This window comes from Notolabrus celidotus, chromosome 6 (genome assembly GCF_009762535.1).
Source record: "Notolabrus celidotus isolate fNotCel1 chromosome 6, fNotCel1.pri, whole genome shotgun sequence".
Taxonomy (NCBI): Eukaryota; Metazoa; Chordata; class Actinopteri; order Labriformes; family Labridae; genus Notolabrus; species Notolabrus celidotus.
In genome coordinates this window covers 19,447,732-19,469,522 of record NC_048277.1, presented here as the reverse complement: position 1 = coordinate 19,469,522, position 21,791 = coordinate 19,447,732, and the positions used below count along the sequence as shown (strand labels likewise).

Sequence of the window (21,791 nt, the reverse complement as noted above, 5' to 3'; positions counted from 1 at the left end):
CACGTAGTCCCATCCCCACATTGGACAGCAGTTGTGACACACTTCAATGCAGAAAAACATATAGTAAATTTTCCACAAGAGCAACATTAGACAGAGGGTGATCATTTTTTTTCTGTTTAAGTTAAATTTTTGGGGCATTTTCCCCTTTATTAATTTGACATAGAGTGGTCTTGACCTCCTATTGTTGTAAAATTGTCTTGAGATAATGTTTGTTGTGATTTGGTGCTATACAAATAGATTGATTGATTGATTGATTGATTGAGGACAGCTGAGGAGAGACAGGAAATGTGATGCCCCGAGGATGATAATTTCATACAATTTCAGATCCTGCTGCAGACTACAGTAAATCTCCATTTCATCATATTGATAGTTATACTTAAGTAAAATGCACAAAAAGTATGAAATTGGAACAACTTGTGCTTAAGTAACGTGTATTTTGAATAATAGAGAAAACTTTTTCCATAGTGAGTAATATACTGTTACAGCATACAAGTAAACTTCCTCCACATTGCCACTCTAATCCAGAACCTGTACATTTCTTGTGTTGTGTCAGTGATGATGTGGCTGCCTGGCACACCAGCCTCTTCCTGATGCATACAAAGATTCTTGTACACTCAGTCATCACTGAAAGCAGCAGCAATGCTGTGCATTTAGGGGACACGTGGGACAATAAACACACACAAGTTAATGTCACTGCACAGTAACTTGACTCCAAAGATTGTAACATGTTACTATGTCTTTTAATAAATATGCTTCAAGACCAGCACACAGGGTGGTGTCAGGCCCAAATAAAACATAACCTTAAAGTTATTCATTTTTAAAAGAGCATAGGTAATAGATCTCCTTCATAATGACATGGCATTATTACATGGCATTATTACATAGGCCACAAATGAACAAGATCATCTTTCCCTTTTCTTCTCTTTCATAATGAGGAACAAAATATGTTATGAACACCCAGATCCACCTTTGTGTTATGACTGTAACACACCCTGACTGACAAATTGAACGAGGTTGTGTTTATGAAACATGCATGACCTCTTTTGTCTCAGGATGTAAACAGAGATATAGTTTGCACTCTGTATGTAGAAACTTAAAAGAGACCACACAAGAATAACTGATTCAAAATAGTATGGTATGGTATAAATGGTACTTTGTATTTTCTGAACAAGGTTATTATAGGCAAGGTAGGCTGCTCAAAGACAAATAACAGTATACAGTGGGACAAAAAAGTATTTAGTCAGCCACTGATTTTGCAAGTTCTCCCACTTAGAAAGATGAGAGAGGTCTGTAATTTTCATCAGAGGTACACTTCAACTATGAGAGACAAAATGAGAAAAAAAAAATCCAGGAAATCACATTGTAGGATTTTTAAAGAATTTATTTGTAAATTATGGTAGAAAATAAGTATTTGGTCAATAACAAAAGTTCAGCTCAATACTTTGTAACATAACCTTTGTTGGCAATGACAGGACGTTTCCTGTAAGTCTTCACCAGGTTTGCACACACTGTAGCTGGTATTTTGGCCCATTTTGGGGCTGTCGCTGGGCAACACAGACTTTCAACTCCCTCCACAAATTTTCGATGGGGTTGAGGTCTGGAGACTGGCTAGGCCACTCCAGGACCTAGAAATGCTTTTTACGGAGCCACTCCTTCGTTGCCCGAGCGGTGGGTTTGGGATCATTGTCATGCTGGAAGACCCAGCCACGTTCCATCTTCAATGCTCTCAATGATGGAAGGAGGTTTTGGCTTAAAGTCTCACGATACATGGCCCCGTTCATTCTTCCCTTAACACGGATCAGTTGTCCTGTCCCCTTTGCAGAATAACAGCCCCAAAGCATGAGGTTTCCCACCCCATGCTACACAGTAGGTATGGTGTTCTTGGGATGCAACTCAGCATTCTTCTTCCTCCAAACACGACGAGTTGAGTTTTTACCAAAAAGTTATATTTTGGTTTCATCTGACCACATGATATTCTCCCAATCCTCTTCTGAATCATCCATATGCTCTCCGGCAAACTTCAGACGGGCCTGGACATGTACTGGCTTAAGCAGGGGGACACGCCTGGCGCTGCAGGATTTGAGTCCCTCTCTGCGTAGTGCGTTACTGATGGTAGCCTTTGTTACTTTGGTCCCAGCTCTCTGCAGGTCATTCATCAGGTCCCTCCATGTAGTTCTGGGATTTTTGCTCACCGTTCTCATGATCATTTTGACCCCACGGCATGAGATCTTGCGTGGGGCCCCAGATCGAGGGAGATTATCAATGATCTTGTATGTCTTCCATTTTCTTACAATTGCTCCCACTGTTGATTTATTCACACCAACCTGCTTGGCTATTGTAGATTCACTCTTCCCAGCCTGGTGCAGGTCCACAATTTTCTTCCTGGTGTCCTTCGACAGCTCTTTGGTCTTGGCCATGGTTGAGTTTGGAGTCTGACAGTTTGAGGCTGTGTACAGGTGTCTTTTATGCAGATAACGAGTTCAAACAGGTGCCATTAATACAGGTAACGAGTGGAGGACAGAAAAGCTTCATAAAGAAGTTACAGGTCTGTGAGAGCCAGAAATCTTGCTTGTTTGTGGGTGACCAAATACTTATTTTCCACCATAATTTACACATAAATTCTTTAAAAATCCTACAATGTGATTTCCTGTTTCCACAGGCACGAAATACAATAAAACCATAGTGTTTTGCCCCCATCTAGCGGTCAGTGGTGTGGACTACACAGACCTCATTAAACCGTGATTGTTAAAAAAAAAAAAAAAAAAAGAACAGAGAAAATGTAGCTTAGCTGTATTTCTCACCGTGACATTTACGCAAACAAATCAACATATCAGCACGAATACCCGCCATTGAGAGTGTAATAGCAATTAATACTCAATTTTAGATTTACCCTAACCCAAGTATAAGGCCTGAATTGCAATGTATGATCATTTTGCTTTTGTATTTCATCATTTATTTATTTTTTGCCACGACATCTCAACCGAACGATATCAGGCTATTTTTTTTCGCCCTCGGGCGACGTCATAGTATAGCGTCACAGCTGGTGGCTCCAGGCGCACGCATCGCTGCGTCAAGTCTGAAAATGTAGCAAGGAAAACACCAGATGTTTACATTGTTTCCTTCAAAATAAGGAAATGGAAGGTCATCTTTTAGAACAAGGGCGCTTTATTGTCATCTCCCCTGACCCTTGCACATCGACATCTTTCCACTCTTACCCACTTACAATGGAGAACAATACAATATGGTATGGTTATTGCCAAAACAAATATTTTAACTCATTGGAAAAATGAGGATGTCCCTTCTTTTAAGACCTGGCTAGCAGAAATGACCAATCTGTTACAAAGATCCGACACAATGTTTCCATCAACTCTGCAGCCTTTGACAAGATGTAGCAACCACTCTGTTTTTAAGGGTCTGTTTTATAATCTTGCATGCTTTTTAGTTTTTATTTCATTTTATTTTTTATCACTCCATTTTGCTTTGCACTTCTTATATTTAATTGCCCACTGTGAAGCACTTAACCTGTATTGAAAAGTGCTATATAAATAAAGTATTATTATTATTATTATTATTATTATTATTATTATTATTATTATTTGGCCTATGTGATGTACCTATACTTCATTAGAAATGTATAATGATGTACTTTGTTAGAGCAGGTTTTTCCTTGTCTACCTTTTTATTTTTATCAATGTAGGTATATGTGTACAAGAGTTAATTTGCAAAAATAGATAACTTACTTTTAAAAAATTCAAGAAATGTTTCAAAAAACGTATTTTTTCTATTACTAGCTTTAGGTATTATCAATCAATTGAAGTTGGATGTCTTTGACTAAGTCAAAAAGACATTACTAATAAGAGGTATCTTAAAAATGTAACTTATTTAAAAATCTATATTAAAAAGAAATTTGTTTTTTGAAAATGTATAAACACGGAGATATCTGTTTTTGCAAATGAACTCTTTCATATGCTTACTTGTCTTTCTTTGCCCACCTCTGTATTCTGTCTGTAATTGTGTTACTTGTCTATACACTAAAACTCTATAAATAAAATATTTAAAAAATAAAAGGGCGCTTTATTGGTGAATACTGATACAAAATGTGTACATAGACAAAACAAATGGACAGTTCTTGGTAAAAACAGACGTAAAAAAATGAACTAGTTGGAAGGACATCCAAAAAGTGGAGTTGTAGGTTTTACTTTTACATCCCGAACCGGAAGTAGGCTTTTACTCTGCCCAGCTTGTCTGTGATGAGGCGGCCCTACAGCGCACTGAGGATAATCGCAGGTGGTTAAGGGTTACAATCTGCCGACAAGAGGCAACAGAAGGTGTCGATTTGTGTCTGACGGAGCATTCATCTGACGCAGATTTATGGTACATTTTTCCCCCCGAGATCGAGTTTTTTTGTGTTTCTTTTCCCCTCTCCCTCTATGATCCATGATGCGGTTCTCGGCTCGGTTTGTCGCCAGTTGCGCCCTAGTCATCCTCTGCACGCTCCGGCTGATTGACGGGGCTAAAGGACAGCGGCAATGTAGTGAGGTGAGAGATGCCACGATCGATCAATTACGTTTCAATCCAATTTTCTCGTCTCTGCATTTATTGAGTAGGCTTGCCACCGATAATGGCAATATGAGAATATATGAAAACGCGCTGATTGGACAGCTGCACTACAGATAGATAATCACACCAAATACGATTAAGAATTGATGACACATTTCCGAGCCGATTTGAGGTATGAAATTCATATTATCGTCTCATCAGCTCATTGCAGCAGTTTGCATTCTCTGTAAAGAAAACAAATGTAAACAACATGGAGGAGCGTGAATCTCTGATGAGGTCTGGTGTGTGTTAAACTTCATCACTCAGTGCTGTGCAGGCTGTTATCAGTTTCCTGCATGGACTGGCTTTCCTTCCCTCTTCTCTGGCTCTGGTCAACCCCTCCTCAGCTGGCAGCAGTCACAGACTGTCTTGATCTAGTAAAGCAACATTCCTAAATTACTGGCACAATATCTGTTTTTAAACAGGCAGAGATATTGTTTTGTCGACCAGGGCAACGTGTGATCTTGTACTAAAGGAAATTGCTGCAAGGCTGTTTTGGGGGTGACACAAATGACACCAGAGGTTAAACAGTGCTTTACATGAGTATTTGACTTCCTCCATTTTTTTTGTGATACAGACAGTAATTATATTATTCTCCTTATGTCTTTTTACTGTCTGTTTAGTAACAAAAGTAAAAAAATCAAGCCTGTTATTTGTCTAATGTAAATTAGAGGTTGAACATTTGAGCTTTTTTTATTATTTGAACACTGTCCTTCCTCCCCAGCTTCACAAATATTGACATACTTGTGTGGTCCCTCTCATACAACTACATCAAAATTATTTTTTATTAGCAGTTACACCATGAAACGTTCAAAAGGGATCAATAATTACGCAAGGTACTGTAATTGAGTTCAAAATCCTCACAACAGTCAACCCAGGGTGGAGGCTGAATATCAGTGATTGAACGTAGCTCTTGTATGGGGTCACAACAGATAATGAGGGGTTGGTGTATTTTAGAGGGTTCAGTATAAAACCATATTTGAAGTAGATTCATCATGTCTTGAATGATTGACACTTGGATCTAAAAACACGAGTTTAATTCGGCGGCATTCGGCTTCTTTTCTCCTGCCATGTACAATCTCTGTGACTGTGCTCCGTCACAAAAATCCACAGACACCCATGATGTAAATCATTCCAAACACAACAGCCTGCATGCTCTGTGGTGTTAAAATCTGTTTTGGCTCAAGGAGCAACATTATGTAAACTGTCAGAAATGAGGCCACCTCCTCTGCAGACCAAAAAGAAGGGGAAGAAGCTCTGTGGAGGCGAGAACATCAAATTAATGATTTTCACTCCAGGCCACAGATTAAATCACTCTTAAATTACGAACATGTTATAAAACGGTCAAGAGGTTGTTCTTAAAATGGAAAAAGTCTCTGCTGTTAAGAAGCCTTTGCCTGTTACACCAGCAGCCCACTGCTCCTATCACCCCCTGCTCCCATCGCTGTGGAGATGGTATGTTGTGTATGTGGAGAGCAAGAGTGGCTGTGGCTTGAGATAACAGGCGGTCATGCATTGAGCAGCTGGAAATGGGAGTTAATGTAAGCCTTGGTGGCTAATGCAGTAGCAGAATCCATTTAGTGCTCTGATTAGCAAAACATCCTCACCAAGAATGTCATGACACACACTCTGATTTCGGTGGAGGCCTATCATGTTTGAGGTTTACTAACCTACTGTTTTGGCAACTAATTCTTCATTTGTGTGTGTTATTGGCAGACGGACTACTACTACGAGTACACAGAGTGTGACAGCACAGGATCTCGCTGGAGAGTGGCCATCCCACAGAGCCCAGGGGCCTGTACTGGACTACCAGAGCCAGTCAGCGGCACTAAGTGCAGTAAGTATGTAAGAGTAAGAGAGTGATAGTTGATGTGTGTATCTCACTTTTTTTATCAGAAGCCTGGAATTTCAAGCACAACAACTTGACTGGCCCTTTTTTTGGGTGTCCTCCAGCCAACCACAGAGCAAAACACTGTCACAAAAATAGTGTCTGCTGCATTACTTCACAAGAGTGTCTGAACTATAAATGGAAATAAAAGGATGGAACATTTGCAGTTTGTGCTGTCTCATAGATAAAGTCAGTCATGCAGAAATATATTGATATGTACACCACTATACCAATTTAAGGCTAAAATGTGGAGTGTTACATTTTTGTATGTAAGAACAGGCGTACTCAACAACATGTCCGTTGTAGGGACCAAGGTTAATATTGTAAACAAAAACTAACGAAATAATGAAAACGAGAGGTGAATTTTTTTTCGTGAACTGAAATAAAAATTAAAACGAGGCTTTACAAAAAACTATAACTACAGTAACTGTATTGTGAGTTTACAAAACTAACTAAAATGAACTAAAATTATAGACAAAATGTCTTTAGGTTTTTGTCAATCTACCTCATACATAAACTCTGTAATATGTTTTATGTACTGTTGTTGTGACCACTTTTTTGTTAAATACAATATAACAATGTGTGACACATTTTATTGTTGGATTGTTGGATTTATGTGGATTGTTGTTCATTTGTCCTAGGTGAGTACATTTTTGAAAATGGTATGATGTTTAGAGTTTTTATTACACAATGCTTTTTGTGACCTTTTTGAATCTCACCCCTGACAACTAACCCATATTGCAAAAAAGACTAGACAAGGCAAGGCAAGGCAAGGCATGGCAACTATTTGTATAGCGCATTTCATACATGAGGGCAACTCAATGTGCTTCACGTTAAAACATTAAAAGCATTGGAAACATTCAGACAAGCATAAAATAACACAATTAAAATGACAAATATAATGACGCAGAAAAGAAAAGGAAAATTAGAAATATGTTAAAAAATAAAAATAAAATTTGCATTTAAGTGAGTTAAAATAAGCTAAGATAGGAAGGCAGTAGCAAATAAAAGGGTTTTAATTTTTGATTTAAAACAGGTGAGAGTTGGAGCAGACCTACAGCTTTCAGGGAGTTTGTTCCAGATATGTGGTGCATAATGACTGAATGCTGCTTCACCATGTTTCGTTCTGACTCTAGGGACTGAAAGCAGACCAGTACCTGATGACCTCAGAGGTCGAGATGGTTCATACAGTAGCAGCAGATCAGCAATGTATTTTGGGCCTAAACCATTCAGTGCTTTATAAACAACGAAAACTAATACTAAAACTAATAAAAACTAAACTAAAACTAAGCATTTTTAAAAAAATAAAAACTAAACTAAACCAGCAAACTCGCTTTAAAAATTGATTAAACCTAAACTGAAATTGAAAACAAAAGGTCAAACCGAAATACAAATACAAACTAATGAAATACAAGAAACTATAATAACCTTGGTAGGGACAAGTGCTTTATCACAACAGAACCATGAGAACAGGCATTTATTTTGAAAAACTGCACTAATTTTTAAAAAGATGGACATACAAGTTGTTTATTGTTGAAGGTTCACCCTACGCTGTTGCAACAACACTTAACTAATGGCTGAAGTAGAGTTTGATTTCAAAATAGAAATTTGAATGAAAGTAGAAAAATGGATCCTTATAAACTGGCTTCCCCGCCTGAAGGACTATCAGCAGTAATATCTGCGGGTGTGTGTATAGGGTGTCTTTGCAACCAGAAAGGTCACTCACAGAGAATGTATGCATGTTAATGGCCAGCTTATGCTCTCTGACAGAGGTAGTTTACATATGTAAAATGGAAAGTATTCCATTATAGCACATGAGGAATGTTGATTAACCTTCATTGTTAGACTCTAACGATAAAATGAAGAATTCCACCCGCATTGCAAGCACTCTATGTTGCATACCTCTGTAAGATAGACACCTTTCACACTTTTGTTTCCTTCTTCCTGTTACGAGTTCTACAAAATTAAATGGAAGAATACCAGACTTTTGTTTCTTCACAGCAAGTAAACAAGGATTACCAAGACTTCCATTGCATCATAATCCAATGGAAAAATCTCACTTAACAAAATGAACCATGACGCTAAGAAAAGAGTAGCACCACAGCAAATTATTCTTCAATGAAATCTTAAAGCACTTTCTGTTGTGCAACTTATCCTCAGAGTGCACTGTAGAAACCCGCACACATTTTTGTTTTTGAAGTGGTTGTCTTGAAGCATTCAGAGGTATAACAATAGCCTTTGACAAGACCAGGTATGAGGAAAAGCCAACATTGTCCAAATCTGGTGCAGAAAGACACTGGTTCAACTGATAACAAGAGCAGACAAACAGGATGTAAGGATTAAGTTCCCTCATCCCTGGTGCTACAATATACTGACTGAAGCATGACAATGCCTGCATCACCTTAAGTTTGTGAATCTTACAGTATTGTTGTGTATGGTTTTTTTGAAGGATTCAAATACAATGTTCTTGTTCTTCCCATTTCTTTGTGTTTCCCCTCTCTGTCCTCCAGCCTTCTCATGCGAGGCCGGAGAGTTCCTTGAGATGTCAGCTCAGGAGTGCACCCACTGTGCAGCAGGAAGCTATTCCCTTGGCAGTGGCATACGCTTCGACCAGTGGGATTCCTTGCCGGCTGGATTCAGTAGCTTGGCAACCTCCCTGGAAAACAGTCCTACTGGAGCTGACACCCTCACCTGCAACAGGTTTGTAAACAGTACATGGAAATAATTGATTCCTGGAAGCTGGTGGGAAATTACTAGACAGTTTTTTTTCTTTGCAGCTCCTCCTGGGTGCCTCAAAGAAGCTACCTGGAGTCCAACAGGGATGAGTGCACAGTCTCTCTTATTTATGCTGTCCACCTGAAGAAACAGGGCTCTGTCAGCTTCGAGTACCAGTATCCAGACAACAACCTGCTGTTTGAGTTTTTTGTGAGTTTTAACCATTCATTCACATTTATCTCTTTTACCATGAGGAAACTAGATCGATCTTTACATTTAAGTGGATGCCAAGTGTGTCTGTGAGTGTTGTTACGATAGCTAACAACTTTGTTTGTGAACCCAGGTTTGTAGGGAAGTGCACACACATTTTATGGGGCAGGAGTTTAAACAAAAGAAGAGACTGTACAGCCAATCATGAGTTCTTCACAACCTAAAATTTTCATGTGTCCATGGTGTTTATTAATTATCTAGCTGTTTTGACCAGTTCAGTCACATGAGCGACTAGGTGCAGCAACACTTTAACCACAACTAGCTAAAGGTGCATTTCAACCAAGAGTTCCGGGGTCTTTTAAGCCCCCAGAACTACTTTACCCTGAACTAAAAGGTTCTGTGACCCCCATTGTTGTCTGCGTTTCGACCACGGGGCCGAAGCCCCAGGTAGATTGTGCAAATCAGGCCAGTGAGGTATGGAGGAAATAAAAAGTAAATGCACTACACCGCCAGACCAGTAGAGGGCAGTAATACAAAGACGAATGCCATTAATCACAGATGACAGCATAGAAGCAGACGGACAGGCAGGTATCACAACAGTTAGCCTGTTAGCATGGAAGAAACTCAGCTGGCGCTGTTTTAGATCGTGCTATATTTCATCACAGATGGATTCACTGAATCAACACTTGAGAGGAGATAAGCGTGAGTAGCAATGACGTTTCAACACGGCTTTAAAATCCTTTTTAACTCAACAAGCCGGGGCAGAGATCTGCCGGTGTTTTGGTTTAAACCACGACCCTGTTAACTGCCGACTTTCAGCCGGATGCGTCCCTCATAAACGTCTTTAGACGATCATTAAATACTTATCCGATGAGGATATTGAATCTTAAAACAACAGCTGTGTAAACTCCACAAACATCCTTACGTTAAGCTGAAGGTCTCCAGTTTACAGGGTCACTTTTAAAACCATAACACCGGTAGAGACGCATTTGTGGTGGACTGAGAGAAGACTACTGTTACAAGCTGCTAAATCAAGTGAATCACAGCTTCTTCTTTTGAAAAGTACACACACATACAAAAAAGATAGAAGAAATGAAAGAAAGAGAAATCAAGTTAATCACAGATGTGTGTGACGTTATTGTGGACGACGGGCGGAATAAAAACCCTGCGGTTAATCTACCAATCAGACACGTCATCATCAGACATCAGCATTGCAGGCCCTGTCTCCCAAAAGCCCTGGGATTTTTTAAAGTACTACCCCCCTAGCAGGGGCTTTTTAGGAGGGAGATTATCTACCCCTGAACTAAATTTAGACCCTAGTTCCACCGGTCGAAACGCACGTAGTTCAGGGGTAAAGTCCCTAGTTCCGGGGTAAAGTTCCTCCTGTCGAAATGCCCCTTTTGTCACACCAGTCACTTGCGAGTTCAATTTATAAATCGCTAGAGCTGTATTCCTCTGTAACAGGAGAAAACCATAGACTGCAAATAAAATGGCACCATGTCGTAATTAAAACAAAACATTTTGAACATTCTAACTGCACAGTATATGCATTTGCGTTACTTTGGCTTTACTGCTTTGTAAATTTGCACTCCAGAAATAACGATACAATTCAACAAGTGAAGTGTTTCTCTACTAAATGCCTATGCTGATCAAAAAAAGAAGACTGTAAAGAAGGTTTTTTTTAATCAAATTCACATCTCAAACTTAAAAATAAATGCTACTTTGAAGCTTTTATGCAGCGTAAGTAACCATATAGTGATCTAGCAAACTCTGGTGCCCTGAAATATAATAGTTATCATGTTAAAATGATAAACATTGCAATTAGCTGCATTATTCAGACCAAATTATTTGTATTTTTCTTAAAGGTAAATGCTAAATATCCAAGAATAAAAACAGGCTTTAGGGAGTTGCTGTTTGAAACATGTTTCCTCTGTGTAAAAATCTGCTCCTCCTTCATCTGTTGTGAGCTGGCATTTGCTTCCTGTGATGACTGCTGGTTGTTTAAATTTCACCCAAAACACTTATCATTGTCATGGGCTTTTTCCACAGCAGGCACACTGTCACACATGTCAGAGCAGCAAAGGCAGCAAGATTTATAATTCCTGAAAATAATCTCTTTGAAAGAGCTAAAGCTGAATGTCAAATTTATGTGTATGTGTAGATCCAGAACGACCAGTGCCAGGAGATGGGTCAGTCATCGGATGCCAAATGGCTCAAGCTTACCAATCACGGTGAATGGGCGACACATACAGTAAGTATTTCATGCAAACAGTAGACTTACAGCAAGACAGATTTCTTGTTAGTGTTTCCTGATGAATTTATGTGTTGAACTCGAGCAGTGAGAAATGGGTGGATACAAGCAGGAAGCCTGTAAATACAGACAGACAATACACTCACACCACTTATTATTGTCTCCAGTATTTTTCCAGTCACACAGTAAAATGAGTCACTGTTTTATATTTTCTTGTTTAGCTGCAGCACTGTGAAAACAACCTTTTATTATTTTTAATTTTCGGAGGAGTGTTAATACATTGGGTAGATACTTTTTGAAGCATAGTTTTTATAGTGGACTGAGTGCTGAATTTATCAGAATAATTGTTTTTGTGGTGAAATATGTGGTGCTATTTAACTGCGGGTTTCAACAATTTTTTAAAGTTATCACATTTGTGTATTTCATTGTTCTCTGGCAGAGTTTGATTACACCTTAACAGAGAGGCCAGACTTGGAATTGACAAATTCACCTATTTAGTGTAGAAAATATTACACATGACACTTATCGTCTAACACAGGGGTTCCCAAACTTTTCAGCCCACAACCCCGAAAATGTTTGTGCCAAAGACTCGCGACCCCCACTGTCCGTCAAAGTGATTCAATGTGTATTCATTTAGCTGGTCTGCAGAAAATTATCCTACCTATATGAGCATGTGGCTGTGTTTCCTGTGATCTCATGAATTAATCTACTGCTACTGATGCTAATTTAGGAGTCATCTGGCAAAAAGAAAGGCAGAAAACTCATTACATTTTCTATTTTCAAGTTTTTATTTCAAGTTTAGCTACTATTTTTGTCAACATTTTGTACTATAATGGGTAAAATGTACTATTTTTAGATACATTTTGTCATTCAACTTTTTTTGTTGTTTTTTTGTTTCAGTATTTCTTTGTTTACCCCAAGTTAACAAATTATATGTAAGTAATACAAAACCAACAAAAAGAAGAAAAAATAAATAAATGCAAAATAATAATAATAATAATAATAATAATAAACAAATAATAATAATTAATAGTACAAACAAAAGAAAACAAGGTAAACAAATAAACAAAAGTTAATAATAATAATCATAATAATAACAATTATAATAAATATTGTTCTCGAGGTGAACCTGAAATCTGGCACCAACATCATGTACATGTAACAAGGTAAACAAATAAACAAAAGTTAATAATAATAATAATCTTAATAATAACAATTATAATAAATATTTTTAGATAACCTAAAAACATTCTGGAAGACATCTCACGACCCCCCATTTATGTCTCGCGACCCTGCTCTAACACATTGAAGCAGCATGTTCTGGATTGGTCATATTCATCACGTCATGCTAATAACGGAATCATTTGAATTCGAGGTGAACCTGAAATCTGGCACCAACATCATGTACTGGAGGACAGGTGGAGTCCTGATGGGGACCAAAGTGGTAAAGCCTGTTTTACTGAAAAATGTTCAAATAGAAGGTAAGAAAGAATTTAGTCTTTTTTCCTTGTCTAGCTGTGATGTATGATAAAACATGAATTTCACTATTTCCTCATACTTTGTGTGTTCTCATCCATCAGGAGTCGCTTACACGTCTGAGTGTTTTCCATGTAAGCCGGGGACATTCAGTCATGTCCCAGGCTCCTCCACCTGTGATCCCTGCCCACGCAACACTTATTCCGGTCACGGTGCCAGCTCCTGCACCCCCTGCAACACCACCACTCAGTATGCAGGTAGGAATCCTCTTGGAAGCATACAGAAATATATAAGTAACAAATGAGTTAAACTTACAGTATGTAGAACCATTAGAAAATAAATGTGAATCTACAGTGTAGTATCTAGGTTAGCCCAATTGTAATCCCCCAGAAGTACATAACACAAAGAAGAGGAAGAGAGCTTGCCCTATTTCCAGCCGGATAAGTCAAACTTCAGAGGAAGAAACATGATTTTGAGCTGAGTGCACAGGGTTGTGTGGTTCTAAGGGGGCAGCAGATTTGGCAGAAGATGTATGCTCTTTTTTTGTTTTCCATAGAGCTCATTTATTACTCATATTTTACAAACTTGATTTCTAATATGCTAATACTTTTATTTCTAATTTATTTGATTTTCTAATATGCAGCTTCTCAGAGGAAAGCAATTCCATAGAAGTTTATTTCACAACAGAGATTTGCTTGAAAACAGTCCCACATGCACAGCAGTCAGTGTTCTAGAGCTTGGCCAGCTTGGCCCAATCACTAGAAGAAAGAAGAAGTTATACGTTTTTACTGTAGAAATCTTGATGACGTTTTTTTTCCCCATCTGTGATATTTTATTCATTTCTAATAAAACAGAAGTCTGATGAAACAACAGTTACATTTTTTATTTGCCTTTATCTGTAGAGAAGCCTCATACCTGCAGGTTTAAATCCTTATAATATGTTGCAATGGATGCACATTCTGTTTTGAAGTGCCCCTGGGAAGTGACTGTGAGAGGACAAGTGTATTCAGAACATATTACATGTTTAATTTAGTACACCTCTTTATGCATTTTGTATGATTCCTTTGCTTCACTGCTGCGTTTAGGTCTAATCCCTCTGTTTGAAGGCTCTGCATTCTTCTCTTGTATTATTTCTTAACTGCTTTTCAATCTTGTAACACATTTTACAGTTTTCTCAGTACGGTGTATTGAACTAAATTGTTCTATCTTTTATTTGGATTATTGCTTTTCAATGTGAACTTGTTTCGTTTTCAGTATCTGTGAGATTCTATGTGCTGTAGCGATTTTAAATGGTTTCTGCTTTTTTCCCTTGGGCTAATGTATTTGTATGTCTTGTCTGTATACTTTTCAAAGCGGAGGGATCCGCTGTGTGTAGAGACAAACCTCCATGTTCAAAGAAAGACTATTTCCAGATCCACACAGCATGTGACCAAGAAGGCAAGGTGAGTGAAAAAAGGGCATCCTAGCTTAAGTCCCATGACAAGTTCAGTTCTTTAATCACAGTTTGTGTTCCCTTCTTCACTGTGCTCACATTTCTTTGCTACTCCAGACGCAGATAATGTACAAGTGGATTGAACCTAAGATCTGTCTGGAGGGAGCGGCTGGAGCCGACTTGTTGCCTCCAGGTGGAGAACGAGAGCCCTGCCCCCCCTGTAACCCTGGTTTCTTTAACAATGATACAGCCACCTGCTCACCATGCCCACCTGGGACCTATTCTGATGGGATGAAACGTACTGACTTTATATAATCCCCTAACTGCCTTTTCTCTTACACTTATACTTTCCACTGAGTGGTTTCCTAACTGTGTTTTCATCCCATAGCGTGCACAAAGTGTCCTGCAGGCACTGAGCCCACCCTGGGTTACGAGTTTAAATGGTGGAATGTTCTTCCTGCAAACATGAAGACTTCCTGTTTCAATGTGGGCAACTCCAAATGCGACAGTATGAACGGTGGGTCCTGTAGTTTTCCCTTTCTTTGTCTCCCTGTTCTTGTATGCCTCCTCTTAAAGAAATACATCAAAACTGTAGGACATACACTTATTTGCTTCCTTGTGAAAAGTAAGATTAAAAGATTGATACCCCTCTTAGAACTCTTATTCAGTACTGTAAAGATGACACAGAAGTCAAGAGATGGTTAATATAGCTTAGCACAAAGGCAGTATACAAGAATATGCTAGCTAGCTAGGAGAAAACTGTTCAAAGGTGTGATAGCAAGAATATAATTGTATATGAGGGTTTTGAGAGTGGCATCAATCTTGAATCCGTTCTAAGAAGCTAGCAAGCACAAAAGCAGTATTTAAGAATATGCTAGCTAGTGGGGTTCTACTTAAGCTTAAAAAAGCAACCTTTGGCACCTTGGAAGGTCACTCAACAACATGTATCTTGGACTACTTCCTCACTGGACACTTTTATTTTTTATTTCCAGTCTTTGTGCTAAGCAAAGCTTACTAGCTGCTGTCTTGGTTGATTCAGTCAGTGAGGATGTTTATATCTTGAAATATAAAAATATGTATTTTTTGCCTTTAGGCTGGGAGGTGGCAGGTGATCACATCCAGAGTGGATCGGGAAGCTCAGATAATGATTACCTCATCCTCAACATCCATGTTCCTGGCTTCAAGTAAGAAGTCACGTTGTATTATTTTCACTTTCAAATCGAGGCTATGTGTTTCGACTTTGTTGTGAGTAACTCAACCCTCCTCTGCTCTGATCTGTCCTCAGGCTCCCTACATCAGTGTCCAGCCAGTCTGGGACAGAATTTGGTCGTATCACATTTGAATTTGAAACTGTGTGCCAAGCAGACTGCGAGCTCTACTTCATGATGGTGAGAATACATCTGACCAATGTACGCTGCTAAATACATTTTGTAATATAGACAGAGGTGAATGAAATGACTTTGCTTTTATAGGATGTAAACAGGAAGAGCACTACCGTGGTGGAGTCGTGGGAGAGAACAAACGCAAGACAGACGTTCACACACATCATGACAAAGAATGCATCAGTGTCGTACACGTGGGCTTTCCAGAGGACTAACCAACCTTCAGAAGTAAGAACCATTAAAGTTCTTTACATTACAATCAAAATTATGTTTTATAGTTGTGTGTATTATTCTACTTTAAAGGCACTGTGAGGAGTTTTTCACCAGCTGAGAAACAGACTGAAACCAACACTGATGCCTCTTTATGACCCTCAAAAGCAAACAAAACCATGAACAACAACACCGATACCTTCTCTGTTGTCATTTTTAATGCCTTAAACCACTCAGAGGGGGTAGGTGTCAGACTACATGATTGACATTTGACCTTTTTCGGCTGTTTTCATGGCAAATAATCACATTGAGTGATACATCTGGCTGTTAAAAGACAGCAGGGTGAGGTTTTTGTTGAAAACATTACTTTTGCATGTACAGAACAAGAGATAAGAGGTATCACTTTGTCCACAATGGGGCGCCAACATTGATATAAATCAAAAGTTCCTCACAGCAGCTTTAAGTTTCCTTTTTATAAAGTTAAATCCTATCAAACATGTTCTCAATAATGTCCCCATTAAATTAACTTTGAAATAAAAATAATATCATCTTAATAAAAGGAATATACTGTGCTTTGTGTTTTTAAAACAAGGTTCAAATTAAAAAAAAAATCAAAGTCTTCTTTATTGTCAAAAACTGCAGTATGCGCTAGACATACAGAGGATTTGATATTACATTTCTCTCTCAGACCCTAGCAACAACAACAACCGATAAACATAGGAAGTAGTTAGAAAAAGATAAGCTAAGATTAAGAAGAGTAAGCTAATAAAATGATAAAATACAGTTTTGAAACAGTGCAAAAAACTTTGCTATAATGCAATTTAAAATCAAAGTGAGTGTGTGCGTTGCAGTCCTGAGGATGACAGACCTCAGTGTTGATTTTTTTTTGGGGGGGGGGGCTTAAACCACAGTTAGGACTGCTTCTAGGCTTGTAAAAATCTACTCCACTCTCAGTACACCAAACACTCCTTCCTGTTGTTTGTTAAAGATGGTGTCTGAGGTGCTCTTAGTGTTAAAACCCAACCACAATTCAAACAGACCACTTCATCATTGTGCACACTTCGGTCCTTGCGTTGATACTGAAGATAAGATGGTTTCCACACCAAATGCCTCTTCGGAAGAAGTGAAACTTGAATTAGTAACTTGATCAACCTGACTTGAGGAATGAGGGCAAAACTACATCTTGTGTCAAATACCTCTACTGTATGTTTCAATCTGGTCATATATAAGGGCCGGTGTTAAAGCATCTGTATTTTTTCCCCCTGCGCTTCACACAGGTACGCAGAAGTCTCAATGACATGGCACGAATTTACTCCATCACAGTGAGTAACGCTGTCGATGGAGTGTCCTCCAGCTGCCGGGCCTGTGCCCTTAGCACCCAGCCCTCCAGCTCTGCGTGTGTGCCATGCCCACCTGGACATTACATAGACGCAAGCACCAGCCAGTGCACGGAGTGTCCACGCAACACATACCTCATTTCTCACTCCACACCAGGCCCAGATGCCTGCAAGCCCTGTGGACCATCCAGCATGAGTGACAAGGTTTGTTGAAATCATGCTCGTTTGATTTCTACGAATCTTTCATTACTTTATTAACGCACCTTTGTTTTTTTTTTTACAGGACCACAGGTTATGTTACAGTGACTGTCACTTCACACACATAGAAGGAAATGTCACTCTGACTTATGACTTCAGCCGTCTTGGATCTGTGGGATCTCTGATGAACGGTCCCAGCTTCACCTCCAAAGGAACCAAATACTTCCACCATTTTAACATCAGCCTGTGTGGAGGAGAGGTGGGAAGAGTTGGAAACATACTCAGACACATTCAGGAAGTACTATGTTTTTTAAACCCTGTGTGTTTGAATACAATACCTTTATCTTCTTGTTAGGGTCAGCTTGCAGTATGCACGGACAATGTCACCGACCTCTCTATTGCGGACTCCCAGAGAGAGAAAGGCGAAGGATCCACTGCTGTCAAGACCTTCATCTGTCAGTCCACAATAATCCCAGCTAACGGACGAGGCTTCCACACAGCACTTGCGTCGCAGTCCATCAACCTAGCCGACGTGTTCCTTGGTAAGTCATGAGTGTGGTAGTATGTTGAGCTGCATTTAGTAGGCTTTTTACTGTTGTCATTATCTTTAAAGGTTAGAAGCAATATAGTTAATCAAGGAAAGAGATTTCAATACTTAATTCATGTTACAGAAGAGAGAAATGTGAGTAATCATCTGTTCTTCACCCACACGTTGTTTCTTTATCATGAACAGGAGCGACAGTCGACAGTACACTTAATGGAATAAAAGCAGGACCTGAGCTGTACCCGCAAACCTCCAAAAAGGTTCCTGATGTCAACTTCTACTACAGGTACCTCTGTTATGAATGCTATCTATCTCCTCACAAATCAAATGTAGCCCTCTTAAGTTCTGTCCTTACCATATTCCTTTTTTTTCTTATGTTGGCCAGGTCCTTGGAGGCAACCTCGTCTTGTGATTCAGGCCGGAGTGCTGTGGTGACTCTTCGCTGTAACCCAGAGAAGAACACTAAAGAAGATCTCTCGGTTCCCAGGTACCACATTTCTGTTGACATGTGCTTCTCCCTTTTTTCTAATATCAGTCACAACCTCTGGCAGACTCCAGTGTGATGTGCTTATGGCTGCTTCTGCTTGGCTGTTACAGTGGGTGCCCGGCAGGAACCTGTGACGGCTGCACCTTTAATTTCTTATGGGAGAGCTCTGGAGCGTGTCCCACATGCACAGAGAGGGACTACCATCAGATAGAGGGAGCCTGCAAGGGAGGACAGCAGGTGGATATGGTCACAGATTCATGCCATAAGAACAGGGATTACTTAAGTCCTTGAGCACAGATTTTATTGTTCTTGACTAAAGCACACTGGATTTTGAGTGAGGGGACTTCCAGCTGAGATATTGCATTGTTATTTAGTGATGCATGTAATTTGTATTTCAATCCCCAGGACATGCTGTATGTGTGGACGGAGCCCAAGCTGTGTATTGGAGGAGTAACACTGCCTGAAAAGAAAACATTACCCTGTGAGGGGATGGAGTTTTGGATCCGGCTCGGTGCAGGGCTCGGAGCCTTCACTGCCGTGCTGCTTGTCTCCCTCACCTGCTACTTCTGGAAGAAGAACAAAAGGTGAATTATTTCCTTTGTTACATTTTACCGTTTTACTTCTTCTCACCTTTCACCTCCGTGCTATATTCTTCCCTCAATCCCTCTTTCCCCCGGTTCTACTGTATTTTCTTCTCTTCCAGTTCCCCTTTTCTTTCTTTTCCTACTCCCTGTTTTCCTGAGTAGTGCCTTCCATCCTCCTTTCTTCTTACTTTTATCGATCAATCTGTCATTTTTACTCCCGTCACAACTTTCTTGTCATACCTTCTAAACTATCTTCCTTTATGTCTCTTTCCGTTGCCTTACCAGCAGCTCTCTTTCATTCTTTATTTACTCTTCCTCTTAGTGGATATTTTTGCCATCTGTTTCTGGCATTATATCTATGTGAAAAACACTATTCCTCTTGGTTTTTCCCTACAGTGTTGATTCTATCACTCCTCTCTTTGCTAGGTTGGAATACAAGTACTCTCGCTTGGTGATGTCTGCCAATAAGGAGTGTGAGATGCCAGGAGCTGACAGCTGTGCTGTGATGGAAGGAGAGAACGAGGGAGACATGGAGGATGAAGTTGTGTACACAAAACCCTCTTTACTTGGAAAGCTCAAAGCCATAGCATCTAAGGTGAGAGTCATAGCTTAGATACTAGTAACAATCTCAACGTAGCTCAAGTGTTTGATTGTAATGAATGTGTTTTGATTTTCATTTTAGAAAAACGGAGAGAACTTTGAACATGTGCAGCTTAACTCATCCCATTCAAAAGCATTGGTTTGGAGCTAGAGTGGCAGAAACTGGCTGAGAGGGGAAGGATGAGATCCTCAAAAGACTTTACACTGGACAACCCCTTTAGCCAACCACCCCCTCTTTAAGCTTTGGTTCCTGGAACTGTGTGGTCATTCACAAACACACACATCAAGCACCTGGAGCCGGGTTCGGAGGAGTCACGCAAACACGGTGGCCTTAAAGCTTGTTACGACGGATTCGTCCCACCTGAAGCAGAATGCTGTGCTGCTGGTGTGTGTGATGGACACTTCCTGGTAATATATGATAAAAACTGATGTCAGAAAGGCTGTTAGAGGAGCTCAGGGTAAGACAAGGACCTAATTGATTGATGTTCTGTTTGTATTAGTTTCAGTCTATGTAGTGTCTAACATGTCTTTAAAAAGCTGTGGTGTCATTACCAGGCTGGATATGTGTCTATTTTCCAAAGATGTTTACACAGACTGCTCTGTTCTAGCCATTTGAAGCTGCTATCTTCTCTTCTTTTTGTTCTGCTGCTGACAAATTGAAAATGAAGATGTCATGTGAACTGAGGGAAGGTTGTGTTATCGACTGTCCATGTACGTCAAATAAAATATGGTGTATTTATGTAATAGTGGTCCAAGTTTAATTGATTCTCTTATAAACTCACTGCTTTAAGAACCCCATTTTAAGGACAGAGAATCAGAAACATTTCAAAATTATTTTGATTCATCCAGCAAATTAAAAAAATCAACTTAATCCATTACCACTGTGACAGATTAGCTCAGTCAGTAAAGCAGGCGCACCTCATGTACAGCGGCAAAGCCCTTGACACATTGGCCCTTTGATGCATGTCTTCCCCACTCTCTCCTCCTCACATTTCCTGTCGCTTTTCAGCTGCCTTGCCAAGTAAAGGCAAAAGCCTCACAAACAAATATGAAATGATTCGAGTAGGAACTATGAAAAACCTGTCATTACATATAAACAAGTTCAAAAAATTCTTATTCAAGTCAAATCAAATTCAAATTTGTTTTTATAGCATATTTAAAGCTTGCTAGTGCTTCCCATGCTGGGGCAAAATAAAACAGTGTAAAAAGCCGTAGTAATATGGGATATCAGACAGACCTTGAATAATGTACACAACTACGTCTGAGTAGGCAGTTGGTTCCTCAAATGGGGTCTCACAACTAAAATGACATGGTGACCCCTGAGTCTCTGTTGAGCCAGTGGAGGAACAGAAGAGACCTGCTCAGAGGACCTCGGGGATCATGGTGGGAGATAGGGGGTCAAGATGTGAGGGTGGAACGTGTGTGAAGTTATGCTGAAAATGTACATAGAAACATTGAAACTTCCTTAAAGTTTTAAAAGAAATTCAATTAACTTCCCACAAATCTTCAGTGGAATAGTTTCAGTTTAAACACTACTCTTCAAACTTTGCAAATGCATCAGAAATAATAACTGATAATTCTTTGAGTTCTGTGCATGGCTCTGGATTTCACCCTATAATATTATATTGCACCCTTGGAGTATTCAAAAATCCTTGCCCTGGAGCTGCTTTCACCGACCCGCTTGAAATTGGCAGACACCTGTATTTTGACCTATAAGATGGTCTGTAATTGTCACCATGTTAACACATAATGAAATCAAGCATTTTGATTTGATTAAAAGAAAAAATCTTCCATGGCTTTTCGTGTCATCTCCTAGCTTGAAATTAAAAAGACCTTGACCATCAATGGTTTTTCAAATCCTGAGTTTTCATGAACAGA

The 21,791-nt window shown here is 39.5% G+C and overlaps 1 protein-coding gene across 2 annotated transcripts; it reads left to right on the top strand.

Annotated features, from left to right (window-relative positions):
* Window positions 1–4,234: 4,234 nt before the first annotated feature.
* Window positions 4,235–20,657, top strand: si:ch211-233h19.2 (uncharacterized protein LOC565175 homolog). Of its 2 annotated transcripts, none has more exons than XM_034685573.1 (22): window positions 4,235–4,539; window positions 6,316–6,436; window positions 8,998–9,187; window positions 9,265–9,412; window positions 11,574–11,663; window positions 13,039–13,144; window positions 13,244–13,396; window positions 14,493–14,581; window positions 14,689–14,869; window positions 14,960–15,088; window positions 15,665–15,755; window positions 15,857–15,959; window positions 16,044–16,181; window positions 17,441–17,704; window positions 17,784–17,957; window positions 18,054–18,240; window positions 18,432–18,528; window positions 18,628–18,729; window positions 18,840–18,966; window positions 19,135–19,313; window positions 19,740–19,908; window positions 19,996–20,657. In XM_034685573.1, the coding sequence occupies exons 1-22, from the start codon at window positions 4,438–4,440 to the stop codon at window positions 20,062–20,064; spliced, it is 3,009 nt and encodes a 1,002-aa protein (XP_034541464.1). In that variant the 5' UTR covers window positions 4,235–4,437; the 3' UTR covers window positions 20,065–20,657. The 2 variants fall into 2 exon arrangements, with proteins under 2 accessions (XP_034541464.1, XP_034541465.1); XM_034685574.1 differs by having other exon boundaries at window positions 4,249–4,374.
* The last annotated feature ends 1,134 nt before the right edge of the window (window positions 20,658–21,791 follow it).